The sequence below is a fragment of the Leptopilina heterotoma genome, unplaced genomic scaffold, assembly GCF_015476425.1.
Source record: "Leptopilina heterotoma isolate Lh14 unplaced genomic scaffold, ASM1547642v1 Lhet_95, whole genome shotgun sequence".
Lineage (NCBI taxonomy): Eukaryota > Metazoa > Arthropoda > Insecta > Hymenoptera > Figitidae > Leptopilina > Leptopilina heterotoma.
The window spans coordinates 1,729,063-1,751,217 of NW_025111202.1; the positions used below are offsets into that span (position 1 = coordinate 1,729,063).

Below are 22,155 nucleotides of genomic sequence, written 5' to 3' on the forward strand. Positions count from 1 at the left end.
AAATACATTTTTAAATAGAAAATTTTCTATTCAATTATTTTACAAAAGAATATGATTGAAAAAGAGTTTTTCGCAAGATCAGCAGTTGCTGATGCTGATGCTGATGCTGTGCAATTGAAACTGGTTTGTTTAGAGTGCAAAGTTTAATCTGAATGCGAATTTATTTTTTTCAATGAAGGGTAGCTTACTAAGGCGAGAAGAGAAACGTGAGGAGATAAAAAAATCAGTGCCATTTGAGAAGATTTGAATAAGCAATATATATATATATATAAAGGACTATGCTCGCTTTTTCATTAGAAAAGACTGATGCCAGGTCGTCGTGTGGCCGGACGCGAATAATGAGACCGCGCCCCTTTTCTTTCTACCGCCATCACGGTAATTGGGCAATAATCTTAAACGATTCTATCTCAAGGGTTAAGGCCTTTTACCTACCAATATTCGTGAGAAAAAACCTTACTCAATTATTTCATTTGGTAAAAATAGAAAAATATCTTTAAAATAGAGTTAGACTTATAATTGGAATTAGATTCCCTATTTTACTAAACATCTTGCTTTTTAGATTTTACATATTTTACAACGTATATTTCTAAAAAGAACTATTCAAGAGTATAATTTTGATACTTTAATAATATAGTATAAAATGATGAGTACATTGATTCGAAGATAAAGCAAAGCCAATGCACAACTTTGAATCAGAGTGGGAGAGACAAATGAAATTTCTCTCCCGCATTCATTGAGAGACCCACTGTGACTCAAAGTCTGGCAACTTAATTTCGAAGACTCGAGAGCCATGCGCCGCGCCAGTGTGCTGGTGAGAAATAAAATAGTGAAACATTCGGCGTAAACAGACTGAATAGAAAAAGTTTAGAGAATCAGATCACGTTTCAAAGAACAGAATTCGAGGTAAGCTGTCATCTTCTTCCTCAGGTCGTCGATCGGGGTGGCTGCTGGAGCCGCAATTTACTTCCGCTCATTCAAGCCTGCTGGCTTGCTGCTAGCCAACCACGTCCAGGTGCATTTCCACGCATTTTAATAAGAACATGCTTCGGAGATAAATATAGCTTCCTTCCTCGACCATTTCTAACTCAAAAGCACACTAAACGTTTCATTTGCCTCCTTTATCGAAACAAGTATCGAGAAGAGACTGAAATATTGCAATTACATGCGTGATACGGGCGCGGTTATCTAACAGAATCTTCATCTCTTTCTTATCCATGGAACTTCATTATATTGAAGATTTCGAAATGTCTTCCTTTTCATATTACAAAAATTCTATTTCCGACCAAATAAAATTCTATGAGATGAATAAGTAAGTTTTTTCAATAATGAATTCAAGATAAAGTATTCCAACACGCTCGCTCACCAGGAAATAAATCACACAAAAATATCTGTCTTTACTTCCTGTCTCTCTGAGTATAAATCTCTCCAGTATATACCAGAGTGAGGCAAAAGATCTCTAATTATTTGGATATTTTTAATAATATTTTCTCTTTATAAATTTATAATATAAATTCAAAAAATTATCGATTGATAATTTTCGAAAAAAGAAAATAAATTCGGTAAAGAGATGAAGAAGAGATTTTGAAAAAAGCGTCCACCTGTCACACAACTATGTATATATATCATGGAGTTTAATGTATTTGAATTGATTTTTGAAAGAAAAACATTTCTATTTACGTCACGGTGGATTCGTGTCGACGCGTGGAGAGGGCAGGGAGATCCGTCACAGTAAATATGCGGCAGAATCATGGCTGAGTTTCTTAGGGATTATTCGAATGAGGGTGTCCACGGGAGGTGGTGAGTGAGGGGCGAAAATGAACGGTGAAAATAGGGTCTAAATTTATCAGAGTGGTCTTCATGGACACTGAATGCGTTAGAGCGACGACTCCTGGAGATATTCTTAGCGGTATGATTAGCTTTAGGCCAATCCTCGCTGCACTCATCCGTAACTGAACATATGTAAAACCAAGATTTGTATTTGATTTGAACCTCTATAATGGAAAATGTGTCAAAAAAATCCTATCGAAAATTTCCACCAATCCAATGCTTCCTCTATGAGGAAGCAATAAAATAAAAATATAAACAAAATCTTGAAAAAATGAATAAAAATTTTGTTTTTTAAATACTTTGACATAAAAATAAAAATCCATCTCTAGAAGAAAATGAAGAAACTGGATACTTTTGCCCTTGATCTGTAACAACATCTGTAATCTTACCCCCTATGTATGTTTTTCTCCCTATTTTCTTTTTCTTCGATTAAAGCAGGAGCTCATAAAATACCTCCCTATTTTCCACTTACTTGATCGTAAAAGCTCAATTCAATGAGCATATAAAAAGTGAAAAATGAATGACTATGTCGTCACGTACTCCACTACAAAGGGAGGAAACCTTATTCTTCTTCAACAGTTCGGAGGGTGCAACCACCCACGAAGAGTACAAGGGTACATTTCACTCATCAGACTATATGTTACACTATGAACAAGGAGCGTAACAGTATAGTTAGTTGCTGGTCAACCTGACCCACTCTCAACTGCATTATTTTTCCCTCAGGTCGTGCCTATTAATTTTTCAATTAGCGCATTACAAATAGAAGCGCTTGTTCACATTTAATACATTTTTTAATTGCCCCAAATAACAATAACCCTTTGTTTCAACTCCGAAAGGTGCAACTTTTATAAAATGCCGTTATAGAAGTCGAAATACTTTTTTTTTTGTAAAGTTATATTATAACCGTCAATTAATTGAAATTATGTATCAAAATATTTTATGATATTTTAATCTATATCTAAAACTGAATGTTAATTACGATACTTTTTCTTTGTTTCAGGTCTTTTTTGTCTGTTGAATCGTTTGTTACAATGTCTTCCCAATTTTAAGGTAAGAAAATAAGTTGATAATTAATTTAAAATTCCTCATAGAAAGGGTGTTATTCCAAAGGTCAGAATTCACTATTCCTAAAATGTGGATGAAATATTATGGCACAGTAAATTAAAAAGCTTAAATTTACACTTTAAAAAGATCAAAATAATCCACCTTTGGATAAATTTTTCTATGGCCAAAATGTGTCTCTTTATAGATCAAAACCAAAACATGCGCGTAAGAATTATGAAAAAATAATCCATTTTAGTGTTAAAATACTACTTCACAATTTTCTGTGAGAGAAATATTCCGTGCTGTTCGGGTATAAATATAAACATTACTATTTATAAAATTAATTACTACACGCCCTTTCATTTCTCGAGAATAAAGTTTCACTTCTCATTCTCGAAATGTATTCTCCTTTCCTAAAATCAATAATCGTCCCTTTTGCTTCAAGAAATATATAACTACTGCTGTAGACATTGACATAGCTTTCGGTATATATATAATTATGTATGGGGTTTTTAACAAAAAGTTTTTTTTCTTATAAACGTAACAACCGTATCGTTGTGAGACTTAAAGACATAAACTGAAACTAATTATAAACTACTTTTGAAATTAACAAGGGCCCATTAAACATATTTGATCTCTACATTTTTTATTTCGAAAAAAGGTGTTATTATAATGAAACTTTTTATATCTTGCATGCTTCTTTAAATTTGAATAAAAAATCTCTCAGAAAAGAGAGATAAAATTTCTTGTAAACTGATAATAAAATTCATAGAAATGCATAATGTTATCAAAGAGATAATTTTGTGTTCAACTTATAATGATGAAAATAAAAACAAATATTTGTTAATACATCATTGCGATAAAAATTATTCATGGGGCTTAGAGTATACCTATTTCACACTTAAAATTCTGCCGCGAGGATATTTTAAAACGAAAATCAACAACTTTATACAAATAAAATGCACTACTGGCGCATGCAGGTGAAAATTTAGTGATGTTCGACACTGAATAGAAACACGTTGGGGGATGTTCGTGAATGTGAGGAGCGTCAACAAAAGGGTCATGTACCATTTGAGAATTTATGCGTAGCCACGCATCGTGCCGCCATGCATATAATTCATGAAATTTCCGGTAGTCACTTTTTCAAAATCGAAACGTCTGAAAAATACATATTCTTCAGTGCCATTCAATTTATTCTCACATTACCCGAGGTTATCTGTTATTCATACAAAAGTCTACTAAAAAAATGCTAAATTGTTAACAAGTGTAAGGGTAAATGTACCGACAGAGGATAGATAATTCCGTATTCGCAGAGGGTGTTTAATCGATACAAGAGGAGAAGCTTTTACAAAAGTGTAACAGAGGGATTTACAAGTTAAACTGCGACTAAATTTACCCAACTCTAAACAAATTTACTCGCCATATTTGAATTGGTAATATTTCGAGAATACTTACAAAGTGCAAACAATTTGAAAACACCAAAAATTAACTACTGATTTAATTACTTTTTTTATTCTGAAAAACACAATATTTTAAATCACCAATTTGTATTTTAACGAAGCTTGTGTTTTATAATGAGGATCTCTCGTATTTGAATTGTTGATGGACGTTTCTCTTGATGCACTTAAGCAGTGTATAATAAAAGAAAATCTTAAACCACATCACGTCATAGTAAATGATGTGAGAGTTTGATGTGCATATATGTACATCAATAGTAATCCCATCTGACCCACCCTTTCATTATATCACAATATCAGGTATGACATGTGTCTACTAATCCCCGTTAAATTTTCTAACGTCAGACATAGTATTAGAAAATTCCATAATTTTCAAACTCTCGTATGTACGAGAATAAAAATATTTTCGAAAATAGAAAAAAATGTTTTAAATTATCCTTTTTTCCAAAGGAGAAATATATTTAAAAACTAGAAAAACTCATCATTAAATGGGAATTTTGAGTTCGTTCCGGTCTTGTTATGGCACGCGTCGTTTTTGGAGATTCAAATTTCACCCCCGTTCATTTGAAACCGTTCATTTGATGACCTTTTTCAAATATGCACTAGAGCACCACCCACTTACTTCAGGATCCTCTGATGGGTCCTCAAAACTAAACGCCAGCTGCTGCTTTTCTGCTGGACCAACAAATCACAAGTATTCGCATCCTTTGCTCGGAAGCGTTCAATCGCCAAAGCGGTCTCAATTTTTACGGCAGCTGCTCGACATCTGCGGATTAAATTCTTACACGTGAAGAGTGCATGACCTACTTTTATGATCAAACAATAAGTGTGAAGCCATTGTCCGTATGAACATGGGATTAATTTCCTCACTTTTGGTTTTAATACCATGTTTACAACCCTATTTTGTAAAAGTGCGCTTGAATATTATTCAATTTTTCAGAGCTCAACGATAAACCTTCTTTTTAAAATTAAATTTTCCCTTTTAGGTTCTTAAAAAAGGAGTAAAACTTTAAAAACTTTCTCTTTTAAATTTTGAAATTTACTACACATAAAAGTTGTTTTTTTCCTCACGTCGTGTAATCATTATGGGCAGAAGTGATGAACGCTTACAATGACATTGAGAATATGAAAAGGACAATAAGAGGACAGACGAAACTCTTTTTACAAGACGAATATTACAAACTTATTTTTAAATATTCTTCTTAATTTAACATAATGTCATAATTGAAGACAATTGATATAACTGAAGAAAGAAAGACAATCTTTTTTCATTAAGTGTATGTATTAAGTGTATCGACAACTTGAGAATAGATTTACTTGGCAAAAAAGCATCGACGGTGGCACATCTTCCACGAACCTGCTAATAAAAATTCAGCGGCACTTTTGAGCTCGTCGCTATTGAACGAAAAGAAGGTAAAAAGTAAAGTTTCTCATTTGAATAAAATAAGTCTAAGACCTGTACTGGTGGGGTCCCTTCTTTGTCGTGGTGTGGTCCCCCGTTTTCACCTCGGGGGACCACGAGAGTCTAGCCCTCATGAAAAATGACATTCCACGATGAGTCCCTATGGTCTTCTAATCAGACCCTTGGAACTTTGCTAAACACTCGTTATGTAATATGTTACAAAAAAAATGTCTCGTCAGTTATTTCGTTTTTATAACTGTACTCTCCTTGAGTAGCACCATGATATTTTCTCCGACATTTCGATTTCAAGGCGTTAAATCATATGTTCTTTCTAAGGAATTCCCTCATGAGAAATATACGATGATTCATACTATATGTATAACTATACTTCTGGTCTGACGTCAAAGGGAAAGGATATTAGACATTCTACGACCAAAGAGAGTCAGTTCTTGTCATTAATGTAGGTCATTGTATCATTCACAACTTGTACGTTCAGTGGCAAATTGTAAATTTCTTAAATTTTCATTACAATGCAAATAATAAATTTTATAAATTTTTCTCTCAACTTTTGTGAATAACAAAATTTGTATGTTTGAAAAAATAATGGATATAATTTAAGAGGATTATATCTGCATTTTTTTCACAAGTTTAAAAAGAGTACGTAATTCTCGGTGGTACAAGTCCTTGACAAAGGATTATTCGAATACGCCTGGCGCCAGGCTATAATAACCCTTCACCCACGCGGCGAAACATCTTTTTGCAGAAAACAACTTGTCTCGAGCCTGTGTTGCTCACTAACCACTATACTTTTAATTCACACTAATAAAATTTATACAAAAATTCCCTCTTTAAATGATGTTTTCTTAAAATTATACACATGTTCAAAAATTAGAGTTGGAAAGGTTTTATTTTTGAATTTTATTCTGTAATTAGAAAACATTTTGTCTCATCATTATACGATTGCTTTAGTCCTTAAAGGACTAATGAGAACTTGAAGAAAAAATAACGAGAGTAATTCCATTCTCGGTATATATGCAATTCTTTTACACTTCACGTGCTTCTAAATGTAGGAAAAAATTACACGGCGAAAAAACCAATTAAGTATTTGCTTAAAATGTTTTATTATAATTAAAAAGTCTGATAGGTATCATTAGATCGAGCAAAAAAATTGATGCAAATTTTAGGGTTTCGCCCAGAATGAGTCATAGGTGAAGATTAGTCCCCACAATTTATCGATTCTCTTCTAGAGACTGATAATTTGACTTCAGGTAATCCTGAAGGGTGTGTGTACACACACAATTTTAGATTGACACCTGAAGCAGACCAGTTCTCTCGTGAGTCTCGTCGAATCGAATTATGATAATTCACAATCCCTTTTTTCGTGTTCGTCAAAGCTGGGAGTCGACAAACTCTCCTGGCACCAAAAGCTTCCAAGAGGGGAAGCACGGATGAGTCATACTTCATCCCCTGCGGGGGGTGGTTTTGCTCTCCCTTTCTCGCTGCGGCAGCTTCTCTCCAATTGTAACAATACTGGGTGTCCAGATTGTATCATATCAATCAGAAAGTCATAAAACTTTTTATTAGACATTTTTTTCCAATAAACACTTGAATGCAAATGACAAAAAAAATTTAATTACCAATAAAATAGTTTTTGAAAAGAGAAAAAAAATATTAAATTGCAATTTGTTATAATTTTTTAAGAGGGTTTCAAAATCAGATAATTAAGACTCTGGTTTAATTTAGAACAAACCGAGGAAACCTTGTTTGGGAGGCGCCTAAAACTAAGCAGCTGCCACGTTGAATCATCTACTGCTAGACGCTGCGACGTTGTCACGTTTTCTAAGGATTTTAAAGAGTATTTTTATCTGGAAATTTCATTTTCATCTCTCAACCGCAAAAAACCAATATTGGATTTTTTTTTTGCAATTGTGTAATTTTATCAATTTAGAATGTAAAAAATTTAGCTTTTTAGAATATAAATCTAGTTGTACATTGTAATTTAATTTGACAAATATTGACTGGAGGGAAAACAATTCAACGTATAAGTGAATTGTATAACTGAATCAATTTCCTAATGCTTGCATTACTGTTTATACACGTGTGTGTTTCATGAGCATGCGTGCCTGCATTGGACAATGTATACCTTAAGGGTAATTCAAGAAACCACTTCCAAAATAATAGTCCAGAATAATGCAAACGCTCACGTATATAATATACATATAAACTCGAGCACGTTTCAGGCCATAAGCAGTGAAATCGTCAAGATATAATTGCAAAATTTAGTCACTAAAGGTCAAAAGGTATTGATCCCTTTCCGATTGAGTAAGAGCTTATATGTTATTAACTCTTAATCGTGCGCTTACAATTGAATGGCGAATGTTCTGGATATAGAGAAGGATTTTATTCCAGTAGGCAATATCTGGTGTCTTAAAAATAACATCGAACGCCAGTTTCAAAAAAGAATAATAATCCCGCAGCATCCCAAAGTAAAACACGCAATGAGACTTAAGAATCTTCAAAGCTTACAACCGCGGTATTAAGAAAAGGGGGCGAAGAGGATGATGGGAGAGTTACTTGTTAATGAAAGGTTCTTTCAAGATTCTCAAAAAAGATCAGCTTTCGTGTGAACAGACAAGACAAAAACTCTTTTTTTTAAAAAGGAATTATTTGCAATTCTTAAAATGTGTGTGCATTTTCAATTTACATAAATATATGTTACAACATTTACGAAATATGAATCAGCGGGGGGGGGGGGGGGGGACGATGACCATTCGAAATAACAGAAACTTGAGTTGCGTACACGAATGGAATTGATAATCAATAGTGTCCTGTTTTTCGAGGACACTGAAGACACGTGTGTTTCATATTCAATTATAAAAAAAGAATTGACTACTCGGTAAAAGTAGGTTTTTTTTGCAGAAGGGATAAAAAATTCGCAAGTGTAGCACAATTGTAGAGCCAAGTGAGTATGCTGCATTCTACATGTTGGCCATTGACCTTTGAAATGATTTTCCGATACATGATACTGAAGAAAAATATCGAAATGTATATAACGTACCACGTTTTCATCTATGGAACATTCTTCCTCAAAAAAACATTCGTCATTGTCTTCCTTGACATCTTGTCGTTTCAGCCACTCCATCCTATATTACTACAATCTCAAAAGAGATTTTCAGATCACGTAGAGGACGTTTTCGTACACTTTCGAGGACTTATCTCCTCGTTTAGGATTTGCAGATCACGCGGCCATTGCCATTAACGAGATCCCCTCATCTGATAACTGAGACATTTCTTGAATCGTCAAACTTTATTGAATTATTAATTTTTTTAACTAAGATAGTTACGAAACTACACTACACTTTTTCACTTGAATTTACAGTAGTTATCAATTTTTCTATTCACTGCTTTAACAGACTGAAACTACCTTCCTCACATGACACTTTGCCTCTGCACTCTTAAAAAAAAGATTGACATGAGAAAGCAATACCTGTCAGGGACACACTGGCATTCAATTTTCACCAATGTCACGATCACTACAACAGTCGTACTTGTTCTGAATTTAGCTTGAATTTAAAATGCGAGTACACATTCGAGGTATGTTAAAAGAATTAAAAGAAAAGAGTAGTTTTTCACGCCGCGAGACTGTAGTGCAGTCTGCGTGCAGTTGGAGAATGCCAAGGAAGCAATGTGGAGAATATAGAAGCCGGCCGGAAAGCAGTGTACCAATGCGGGGAGAATGAGACAGCACGAGTTTTAGGGGGAAAAAGCCAGCTAAAAAGAGAAAGAGCCACACGTGAAGAGAAGAGGAAATAGTTATGAAGCAGAGGGGAAAAAGAGGAGAGAAGGGGAATAAGATAGAATGAGTGAGACAGAGACAGAAGCATGCGGGGGCGTAATATGTATTTCGAATCAAAGACAAAATTAAAAACATTTTTGCAAATTTTTTTTTCAAATCTTTCAAACAAACTATATTTTTTGTTAGGTATCCCTACTTTTGAGAAAGAGCAGAAACAAATAGGATACATAAAAATTATTTATTCCTTTTCCTAAATTTTTGAATTTTTGAATTTTTCAATTTTTAAATAAAAAACTCAGTTTCGTTTACATGCAAAAAATGTATCGTTGATAAGATGCGAATTTCGTCTATCAAGAGACTTTTTTACTGCCGGATGCACTTCCGGGTTCCTTAGAGGGTAATCCCTCTCCAATGGGCTTAGATCTAAGGCTTGTGTCACACCCTCGCAGTTGCTTAGAATCGGAAGTAAACGGTACTTGAAAATAAAAAATCCACTATAAATTTATTGCTGCACGAAGAAAAAAAAACTTTTACTACTTTTATAGTAAATCATTTCTAGTAGCTTTGATTACTTTCGAAGTAAATTTTACTAATTCTTACAAATATGTTCTTTAAACGTAGTAAAATTTACTATTCGAACGTAGCAAAATTTACTCCGAAAGTAGTAAAAGTTACCAAAAATGCGCAGAAATTTCTGTCAGTTCAGGTTTTACTACGAAAGTAGTAAAAGTTACTTTATATTTTTCTCCATTTAACATACTTAAAACTTGGAGTGTAATAAATTTTCTCATTATTCACGAAAAAAAATTTAAAATGGAACAGGTACAGATTTTACTAATTACTACTCTAGCCAAGTTTTAGTCGCTACAGTTAAAATTTTTGCTACTTTAGAGAAATTTATCGCTGTAGCCTTTTTCATATAGATAGAGATATTTTCAATAAATTTAGCTGTCACCTACATTTAAATAAATTTAAAAGCATTAATTGCAAGTATTTTGATATGTTTTTTGTCTCAATTTGATATCTGCAGAAAAAATGTCATAGTAAACAATTTATTGCAAAAGTAATTCTGAATTTTTTAGATGAAACGAAAAATAATTGATACAGCCCTGGGAAAGAATATTTCTCTCTCTTTATCCATCTGACTTCCCCTCAATTCCCCTAAAACTCCTACCACAGAGGCTCCCCACTCTTTCTTGTATACAATCAGCATGAGTTCAGGGACGATTCTTTCAGAGCAGTACTACACAATTACAACTACTAGCTCTAATTCCTATATACCATTTCGATAACGAGGGAATTAAGCTGTTGAAACTGAATTGAAATAAAAAAATACTTTAATACTTTAAAAATCTAACTGTACATGAAGGAAGTCATCAAAAGCCATTTCTTTAAAACTTGAAAAATTAATATAACTACAAAGATTAAATATCAAAGAAAGAAGACAATTAGAAATATGAAAAGAAAATGGTCGAGAAAAGTATGAAAGAGACAATGATTGAAAACCAGTTTTGAGATAACAGTAAAAAAAATAAAATAAAATGTAACAGTAAAGGCGTATTTTTTTACAAAGCGACTCAGATACTTTTTTCGCTATGCAATTTTTGAAAAAAAAAAAATTGCGCTTGTATTTGACACTTGATGTAAACTACATAATTTCGAATTTAAATTAAGTCAAGTGAATAAAATTTGTAAAATTTCCATTACAATTGATTGCACCAACGTTTGTTGCAAAATTACAAAGCCTTTAAAATCAAATCAACTTTTTAAATTTTCATTGCTAAGCAATTTTAATTAAAATAATGAATTTTCACTTACAAATTTCTGTGGAATAGATTCACACTGAAAAAATTTGTTTGAATTAAATAATCGATTACTTGACTATCATCAATTAAATATTTACATGAATCAAATAAACTTTTTCAGTATACAAATAAGTTTACCTATTAATTTTTTTTCCTAAGCCTTATTTTCGTATAATTTTGTAGTAAGCATGATAAATTTAATAAAAATTGGGGCTATTGTAACATGTAGAAGTATGAAAAAGATATTATCTAAATCCCTTTGGACCTATTTTGATTTTTATTGACTCTACGTCGTATGGTTTTGTTTGAACACTAAAAACTTTGACATTTTTCCTCTAAAAGCGAGTCTACTAAAAGTTATTAGGGAGATATTTCGATAACTTAAAAGAGTAATTTCTATTGTCCTTTTTAATGCACACACAAACACACCCGGAATATTTTCAATACATATAGATTGAGAAAGGCACACGAAGGTACCCCTCTCTTTCCGCAAGGGAAAGGGGTGGGGGTGCCTTGCTGATGCTGGATTGTGTTGGTTATGGTTGCCAATAGCAACCCACGCGAGGATGCATGCACTCTGCGCAACGCATTCAAAATATATTGTTGGTTAGTTAGTGGTATGCATACATATATACATGTGCTTTCCTCGGTAGTGTTGGTCCATCATAGCTAAATTAATTAAGGTTGACTCAATTTCGCATCTTTAGTCAATACATACTCCCCATGGAAATTATGTCATTAACATCAGAGAGCAAGATACCGAAATCAAAGTTTCTTTATGAAATGAAACTTTGGGGATGATAAATTTAACTTTATCTAATAATTCAATCAATTTAAGAGAGTTTTAATACTCACGATGTTGTGGAAAGGATGCGAACTTACCTGCAAGAAAAAGAAAAGCATAGTTATTATTTCTATTTTAAATTTTAAATAAAACTGAAAGAATCTAAAAAAAGCGAGTCCTGGTTTTAAAATTCGTAACAATATCTAATTGGCTGATCAAAATAGCAAATAAAATCTACTCGCGCTAGCAATAAAAGAAGTGGGATTATTTCGACTATTAATATGTATTAGTAGAAGATATAAATTTCCGCGATCAAAAATAGATTCTAAAAACCCGTCTTTCGGCCAATCACTTTTGTTTCTCATATACAAGTGATTTGTCACTATGATACTTGAGATTGCAAATCGTAAATTGCAAATTTTATGGCTTCTGATGGACACACTTATTTGCCTCTCAAGTATTCAAATAGTAGAGCTGTGTTGTGCCTGTATAGCGTCACCCTCGCTCCAGATTCATACAAACTTGGCGCCAATTTAATACGCTTACTTTTATGTTGATGGGTTATCAATAAATGAGCTGTAAGACAGTAATACAATTTAAAAATTCAATCAATCACAAGAAAATACAACACATGACGTGTTTTGATTTGATTACTCCTCCGGTACATTTATGTACCTTATAACTATATATATTCATATATAGCTCTAAATAAAACTATAAAGTGAAATATGCTTCTTTTTTAAATCTTTTTTTAATTGAACGTAAATTTCGAAACTAAAACCGTAAAAGTCACATTCACGTAACAAATGATGAAAATACTAAGTTTTCAAATTTGAACATTTTTTGCAACATCAAATATAAAAAAAGAAGTTTTAAATTAAAATTCCTAATTTTCAGTTCTAGAAGTATTTGTCAAGTATATGAAATAAATATTTGTACAACTTTTTTTCATTCGTCGTTATAATGTAAATAAAAGTAAACTTTGAGGAATTAGGTTGCATACTCAACACATAATTCCCTGGAAATATGGCATAATCGAGAGCATCGTTCTTAGACAATGTTATGAACATAAGCAAAACGTGGACGCATTCTATATAATCGACACTGAAGCAACAATAAAATGCATTTTGCACACGGCTACAGTGTATACAGTATGTGACTTTTGCATTTATTAAACGGAAAAGGAATGCGCGTTATCCGGTATTGCGATCGCAATAGTTTGCATTTTTTGCTATATATCTAATGTCTGTTTTTTTCTTTTAGAAACATAGCTAACATATAACTGATTAAAAAAGCATAAATTTATAACGTTCGTCAACAAAGTATTGAATTTCAAATAATAAATTGTTTGAAAGTTTCAAATTGAATGTTTTTTTTTAATTTTTATAGAGTACTACTTGTTGGATATTGGGTATGTAAAGTTGTTATTTCTTTACGTAGATATTCAAGTGGCGCCTCTTTTGTCTTAAATCTCGAGTTAACATCAGCATAATGCGGTATATTATGCTGATAGGCGAAGAGACTAAGATTAAGCACAAGACGAAGAAAGAAAAGAAAGGGGGTCAATGACTGAGACATGAATCACAAAAAAATGAATCTCTTCCATAATGCATATAAAGAAAATGTTATGTATTTGTGCCCTGATTTATTTTGACATTGTTTATTTGTCTCATTTAATATTCAAAAATGAAGTCTCTTTCAATTGAATATATCATTCATATATATAGCATTTGAAATGTTGAATTGTATTGCATTTGAATCAAAATAGTCGATTCGATTATAGATTCAGTTTGAAATTCTCAAAAAGAGGAACAGATGAGAGGATGAGATTTTAAGAAAAATGAAGTCGGCTTTTAGTATCGCAAAGACGGTTATTAATTCCACTTAATAAAGATAATTAGAACATGTACCGCCAGTGACGTCATTAGGGTTTAAAATTGAAACGAATAGTTATTGAGAAAATAAAATTGCAATCATGTGATACTTTGGATTACAAAAGTGTCTCGTTTCGTTTAACAAGTGTCATTATTCGTATATGTGACAAATGACTTCTTTCATATCACGAATGATTATTTATTTGAGACCTTGTAAAGTGCAGAGAACATTGTGTCAGAGTTGGATTCAATAAAATGCAAGTTCGATACAAAGGTCAAATAAATTACTAAGATACAGAAACTGTCAAATATATTTAATATATTATAAAATTTGTTAAAATTTGATTTACAATGTACAATACTGCATTATTTCAGTAGTTACTTTGTTTTTAAGGACAGCAAGAACTGTATATGAATTTGTAAGAACACAATGTACCGCAAAATGAATGAGTTCATGAAAAGACAAGGGGACCAGAGATAAAAAGAAGAACTTGGAACAAGTCGTGCATATACAAATTGCTGCAAGAAGAAAAAGAAATTCTTTTTTACTTCTCTCGAATTTTTACATTTCTCTATTTTATACTAAATACTATTGTTTTAAACAATTTTTTATTATATTATTTATTGATTTATTCATTGTTCACAGTAAAAAGTAAATCTTAATTTAAGATCAGTGTCAAATTCAGACTGCCTTATACTGCCTTAAAATAAGACTTTCTTTCTACCGTGTTATTCAATATAATGAATATAATTAATATTTAATTCGATCGTTAGAAACGAAACATTAAATGAGCACTTTCATTTCTGACGCTTATTTTTACACCTTTTTAATGCATCTTGAAAAAAGTCAAAATAAATTACAGACTAATCCTTATTTGTTATTACCTAACGCAGGTCATCATCTGTGCAATCCTTAGAGATAGTTAATATTGAATGCTGCCTTTTTTCTCGACCACTTTTCTTGGCATTAAGATATTTTGCAACACGTATGTAATAAGCCATTGATGAAGTATAAGTATAAAGAAAAAATAATTAGACACTTTAAGATAAATATATTTTTAAATTTCAATTTGCGTGAGTTTAGAATTGCCAAAGGCCTTTATTCGAAACGAATAGTTGACTTTTACCCTTGACCTCCAACGAAATATCTGGTGAATCTTTTCTCGTGCTGATTCTTGCATGTGAAGCAAAGCTTAAAGATATACACACTTGCAAGGAAAAAGAGGATAAACACACGACAAAGGGCCTCGCCAAGACGCCTTATAAGGACAACAGTTCCAACGACTCCTGCATTTAGTGATGATGGTAAACTCTGCCCATACTAAACGAAATTACTCAGAAGAAAATTTTTTAAAAAGTAAACCTTCAAAGAAAAAAAATATGCAACTTGGTTAGTTGCCCAAATAGCCAACCTCTTTCGCGACCAGTATAAACCTTTGATCTCTGAACTATAATGTATGTTGAAAGAAATTTGTACATTTTGCTATCTGAAAGCGAGGTAAAATATAGAGCACACTGCTGTATCCACCAAGAATTTAATACCAAGAAAAGTGGAAAAATTGTCTATAGTTGATTGCCTATAGCTAACGGGATTGCTGTTTTTTTAAACTACTTAATAAAATTAACCGGAAATCTAGTTTAATTAACCATTAGACGAAAATAGCTTTTCGAAATAATTTTTAGTGTCTCATAATAGAAGAATTACTTTTGAAAAATGTGTGCCAAACTGAAAAAAACTAAACACAATTCCTTACCGTTTGAAGAAGGTCCTTGAGGAAGAGCTGACTAGAGGACTTGTGTAGTCTATTCTTCATCTTTCTTTCCTTGCCAGAAACCATTCTTGGTTTAACATTGGACCTGACCAGTTTGTATTCATCCAGCACGTGCCTCCTTCTGTTCTTGAAGGTTCCACACAGCATGATTTTTCTCTCACAATAAATTGCAAAAACGTAGGTAATATATTCTTGTTTAGAAGTGAATGTTGAAATTCAAACATTAATTGTAAATAAACATATTTTTTTCAATGTTTTTTCAATGTTCTTTGAAATTCAATTAACGGATTCATTCAAAAGATATATTCAAATTGCAAGTTGAAAACTCCAGAAGGCAGAACGAGATTCTTGTTCATTGAACTTTTTTTTCATCCAAGTTTTGCAAGTTCTTTTTTTAACTTTGCGCGCTTCTTACACCGCAACGGCGCCAGCGAGGGATTCCTGCATCTATTTAAATGTCCTCATTTTCTTCTTTTTTTCCCTTGATGTCTTGGATCTTTGGACTCTCTCTCGTTTTCGCAATTTTCTCTTATTTCTCTTGGGAGGAACGAGAAACTTTTGGCTCCACTATTAATTAGCCCTCAACAGCCGGTGTCTGCAAATATACATGAGAATATTGTACGCGCCATTGAGATAAATGAGGTGTATCGACTATGATGTCAGGTGATACTCCTCCAAAGGGTTTAATGATCCAAGTTATTAGATGTCAGTGTCAAATTTCCTCCACCTTCGATCTCTGATATCAGAAGCGAGTCCAATACAAAAAAACTACATTCGATGCTTTAATGATCATGTATTAATTTTCGATTCAATGAGAAAGTTTACACACAAACTAATTATCCAGATTCAGAAATTGGGAATTGTCGCTATTTGCAGAGTAGTTTCAGAATAGGCACTCCCTGTTATCTTGAACTATGACTGTTTAGATTGATCATGAACCTTGACTTAGATCTTTATGAGAAAGTGGCGTGGGGAATTATTCGGATGATTGGATTTTTCCAGCTTTTGAATCTTAGTTAATTGAATCTCAGCCTCATCGGAGAGAGAGCCAAGAAACGACTGAGGTATCAGGTCTTATAGTGGTAGAAGGAACCCCACCACGTTGATTTTAACAACACCCGGCACCCGGCTTGACTGGACGACCTGGTCGCGTGGCGTTCGGCACAGATAAGCAGTGTTTCTCAAAATAAATGCACCTTGCAGGATTTACAATAGCTCTACAATTAACTAAGACCCGCTAAACCACAAGATTCCCAACACTTCAAAGTCAGGAAAAATAGGCTCATAGAGATGTTATTTCAATCAATTAAATGAAAAGAACGGCAAAATTTCTCTAATGTAATTAACAGCTTGTTTTTTTAACTGAAAGCAATTAAAGTTAAATAAGGTCCTTTTTTATAATAGCATGATACAAATAGCTTAAATCGTGACTCGGTAGGAAATTGTTTCATTTACATTACGATAAACTTTGACAGAAAATTAAATGAGTAAGAGGGGTTGCGAGCCGAACCGAACCCTTATGACTAAGGACACGGATATTATTTTGTGAGTCAGACAGTACCCCGTCTACTTTGATATTACACACTGGAACGGCCTGAAATGCAAATTGCATGGGAATCGATTCAACGAACTTTTATATCCGAATGGATTGTTACGTCGTTAACTTTTGACACGCACGCTGTTTTGAAACTGGAAACCTCGACAGCTCGAATAACGATGTAAGCTGGCTTTCGAGCCTATTGCCAACTTTACAAAAATTTTATTTTACTTCAGAAACATTTAATCCCTTCTTCAAATTCTTTTTTTTATACATTCTTATGTTTTTCAATTTTTATTATTTTTATTTATTGTTACTCGTATTTATATTACTTGTCATTTTCTGCTTTTTCTATACTTTTCTACAAATATACAAATTTCTCGCTTTTTCAATACTATTTAAATGAGTGACAAATTGTCTATCGCGTCATACATACATACATACATACATACATACATACACTGTAAAAAAAGGGAGTTAAATTTTAACTCCCCCGGGGGGTCTATAAAAGTCGCACCCATTGGGAAGTTAATGCCAGGGGAGTTAAATAAAGAGAGTTAAAATTTCACACCCAAATGCTAACTCCCCAAGGAAAAAATAACTCGCGCGGGTGTTGAATGAAGGGAGTTAGAAATTAACTCTCTTTAGGAGTTGATTTTTAACTCGAAAAATTTCACTCCCAACTCCCGAATCCGTTAACTCCCTAAATTTTTTACAGTGTACATACATATTTAACTAATTTAGATTTAAGGAGTGCATTTGAATGCTTCGAAAATTTGAAAAGAATGCAAAGTTGATGAATAATAAAAAGCCTAAACCATAATTTGAGGTAAAATTTTGAGAATCCCTGAGATCCTACCTGAGCGATACGCATGCGTTTCGACCGACAGATGTTTTCTTCTTGCCAACTGTTGCTGCTTTGGTGAGAGGCGAAAAGAACTTGAATTGCATCTGATTTACCAGAGAAAAAAAGAGAGAGAGGGGGGGGGGGGGAGAAAAGAAATAATAAGCTTTTTCGACACATTCAACCCTGCTTTAGAATCTCTCTCTTTTGAACTCAATTTTTTTAAAATGATTATAGAAATGAGATCGCGAATCATAGGGTGAACATAGCCATTATATTGACAAATCTGTCATTTATGAATATCTCCATTTTTCAAAACCAAAAATTTGGATCAAAACTAAAATTGATTAAAATTTTTGTATCAATTTGATACTTTCAAAAAAAACTGTGCATTAATGGAAAAAAAATTAGATAGAATTAGACAAAAAGACGAATCGAAAATGTTGCGAAGCAACGTTTTTGATTCGTTTTTTTGTCTCAATTTTGACACCCTTAGAAAAACTGTGAAGGATTTTGTTCAATATTATTAATTAAGATTAAAATCGTTAATCAGTGATTAATTTTATGCAACAGTTGTGTAACAAGTCAAGAGAACACCTGTTATACTTGTCACTCCCAAAAATATTCAAAGTTTAAAAAAGTAAGAATAAGGATCCTTCTTAAAAATCGTCCAAATATATACAAGAACTGATTGTGCCTTTTGTATATGAAGAAAATGGTTTAATGTATATAAAAAGTGGAGTTTGAAACCAGTCACGAGCCACATCACCTGCTCATACGCTTGTCTTCGTCGCTCATAAAAATTTTGTAACGCGCACTCATTCTCTTTTCTGTCGAATTCACCCTCCCCCGTGAATACACGCGTCCTTAGGTTTCTCTCATTTTTCCTTCAGTAGTCCTTTGGCAAAAGATCTTCTCTTATTTTTTTAGAGCTGTTCAAATCTCAGTGAGGGCGAGGCACGATCACTTAACTTCGGCAACCACCTGCCTCGAAGAACACGTGCTGATGGAGCTGCCCCTGGTTACCATTTCGGAGCAGCTGTTCTTCTTTATATATATATATATATATATATATATATATATATATATATATATATATATATATATATCTACCTGCAGATTGTGCCTGTCTTCTCCAAAGAACCGATTATAAATTTCAGAATATAAAAAAGAATACTGGTGCATAAACCAGTAAACTACGCATAAAAAGTAAGAATAAAAGTCCTGTTTCGATTTTTCGAAATTTATAGTTTCGGCTTTATGGTTTTCACTAAAAACATCATTCCGAACGAAATTACGAAATGGAGAGATGTCAAAATCACCATTTCAAGTATAATGTAACTTTTTTCCTTAGTTGAAATATAAATGCAACAAGTAATCATTTTTATGACATTTTTGTATACAGAAATGAGAATAAAGTTCTAATATCGATATTTACGAAAAAGTTATGGAACTAGTTTTTCATTAAAGAGGTATAGCAACAGATGTGACATTGTGACATCGTGTCTGCCCCTTCGATAAGCATAAGAGTCTGTTGCGCGTGCACATATAAAGTATTACATTGTGCAACTTTATCTATGTGGCATCAGCATCCAATAAAAATAAGCCTTGTTTTATCAGGCTCTTTCATCTTTCCCTTATGCAAGGGTCAGAATTTAACATTCTACGATATGCAGAATGTTCCCCTATATTCACATGATATATCTAACTAATAAGACAAGAATTCGTTGACATGAAATACTAAATTTTAATCGAATTACGCATACATTCTCGAAAAAATGATAAAATTTTCTTTTTAAAAGTTTCAGACTATTGACTTTTATGTTTTCACCCTCTAAATTTGAATTAGTAAAAATGTTCACTAATTTGAATTATTAATTCAAAATCTGATTCAAAAGTAACACATACTTTTCTTGAAAGTATCAAACTGATACTAAAGTGGATCAAATTGATGCCAATAATTTGGATCAATTTTTTAGATCTACATTTTCGGTAGCAATTCGTTGCAAATTGATACTTTTAAGTTAATAGTGAAATTTTACTAATAAATCAGTAGAAATTACAATTTATTAGTAAAACTATTTGCTATTTAGTATTTACGAATTCAAAAGCAAAAAGTCAGTCACTAATTTAAATTAGTAAACATTTTTAGTAATTCAAATTTAGAAAGCACTAAATGTCAAACTTTATTATTTTATTTATGAACAGTTATATAAGTCAAAAACTCAGTACAATTTAAATAAATAATTTCATGTAATCTGACCATGAAATTAATGAGCTAAAAATTGGGTGTAATCAATGTTTACAAATTCCAAAGTTGTAAAATAAAAGAAAATGGTTCCTAAAAATATTTATATTGATAAAAGAGTAAAAAAAGTGATTTTCTGCCCTTTTTCTATTTTTTTAAAAAGGGCAAATTGTTAGCAAATTAAATTTCTCCACCTATTTCTCTGGTGGCGCGGGCGCTATTCGCGGTAGTGTGTGGAATGAATTGAATTTCAGAAAATTTCCTGCCGTACCGACTATCATCACATGTCCCAATGTCGATAATAAAATTACAGAATGTGATGAGGCTTTCACTCATTCCCGTTAGATTTCGCAAGGGAATCAAAAATTAGGTAGATATTTTTTTTCAAAAAAATTATAAATAATATTTTTTTAATTTTTTCTTTTGCAAAAGAAAATTATTTAAATTAAATATAAAACATAAAACATCAATTACTCCTTTCAATTGAGTCTTAAATACGTAAAGTGTGTTTAAAAAAATATATTTTTTAAAGTGTAAACATTTAAAAGTGCAAAATGTTACTTTAAACATGAGACTGGTGAATTTTCTTAGAAATCTGCAATAAAAATTCTGCAATTCAGCACTAGTGACCTATTTGCTGGCCATGCATATTTTTTGAGGGTCACAAAAATTATTTACCATTACGTAACATTTTATTTGTGTTAATAAAATGTAAATAAAAAATGAATAATAATTTTTATGAATGTGACTTTAAAAAGAAATGACATTAAAATTCACTTGGGTAAATATGGTTTAAAATACATCTTTATTCTCTCATAAAAAATGGCCATCACTCAATAGTTACAAAATATGTAACATTTCTTAAATTTTCCAATAAATCCATAAAATGTCATTTCTAGAATTGTCCAATAGGAAAATTAATTTTTTTTTTATTTCAAATTTTGAGGTTTAAATTTCTGCAATATTTTTAAATACTCGTCTCGTAATTCTTATTAGAGTAAAATATTTAATTTCTATTGATAATATTTCTTCATTTTTTAATTACAATTTTCAAGAAAGAAAATTGAGTAAGTTTATGAGAGCTTAGCTTTTTTAGTAGCTACAATAAAATCATCAAATTTCAGTTATGAATTTTTTTCTTGGCACGACAGTGTAATCTACAGGTTATTCTAGTTTTAATGTGCTAGAGATGAAAAATATTGGATTCGCTTTATTGAAAGTGAAGAAGTCACCATCGCAGGTATGAAGCATGCAAGTACGATTCGTTCCGGGTTGCTAGTCTATTGATCGACTGCCTTGACCGACCTCTAGGTATCGCGCCAAGTGCAAGTGCAACCTATACGATCGACAGTACAATGACCTCTGACATGAATTAATTTTTCAATTATCTCATCTTTCCTCTTTATCACTTTCTTTTTTAATAATTCAATTTGGATGAAAAAAGCAGAAAACAAATAACGAGGAAATACTTGGCGAGAAAAGACCATTAAGAATTCGTCATAAAAATAATCGGTTATTAAAAAAAAATTGTCTACACCGGTCGATTTTGAAACGTGCTAATCTTATCTCAATAAAAAACACGTGATAAACGTTATTTTGATTGTTATAATTGTAAAAAATGCGGTTGTATCCGTACACAATGACTTTCTACACTTCGCCCTTGAAAACTTATCTAAGGAAAGTATCTTCTTTATATTTTACAAACATTTAAAAAATTTTAAGTATTAAAGATACTGCCACTTTTAATTCGAATCTTGGCAACTAA

General features: G+C 32.2%; 2 protein-coding genes across 3 annotated transcripts in view; one reads left to right on the top strand and one right to left on the bottom strand.

Annotated features, from left to right (window-relative positions):
- LOC122512160 (aquaporin-like) overlaps positions 1 to 22,155 on the top strand; it is a 151,114-nt gene that overhangs the window by 57,742 nt on the left and 71,217 nt on the right. Inside the window, exon 5 of the mRNA XM_043627863.1 lies at positions 2,828 to 2,877. The gene's annotated coding sequence lies outside the window, so the exon portion shown is untranslated. The remainder of the gene's footprint in view (positions 1 to 2,827; positions 2,878 to 22,155) is intronic.
- The window catches only part of LOC122512157 (amyloid beta A4 precursor protein-binding family B member 1-interacting protein), a 61,987-nt gene that overhangs the window by 23,324 nt on the left and 16,508 nt on the right, over positions 1 to 22,155 (bottom strand). Inside the window, exon 1 of one of the 2 annotated variants that reach the window (XM_043627858.1) lies at positions 8,789 to 9,434. The exons of the other annotated variant lie outside the window; for it this stretch is intronic. Coding sequence (XP_043483793.1) covers positions 8,789 to 8,872 — 84 coding nt within the window. The 5' untranslated portion in view covers positions 8,873 to 9,434. Of the gene's footprint in view, positions 1 to 8,788; positions 9,435 to 22,155 lie in introns of those variants that run through there. 2 annotated transcript variants of the gene reach the window in all.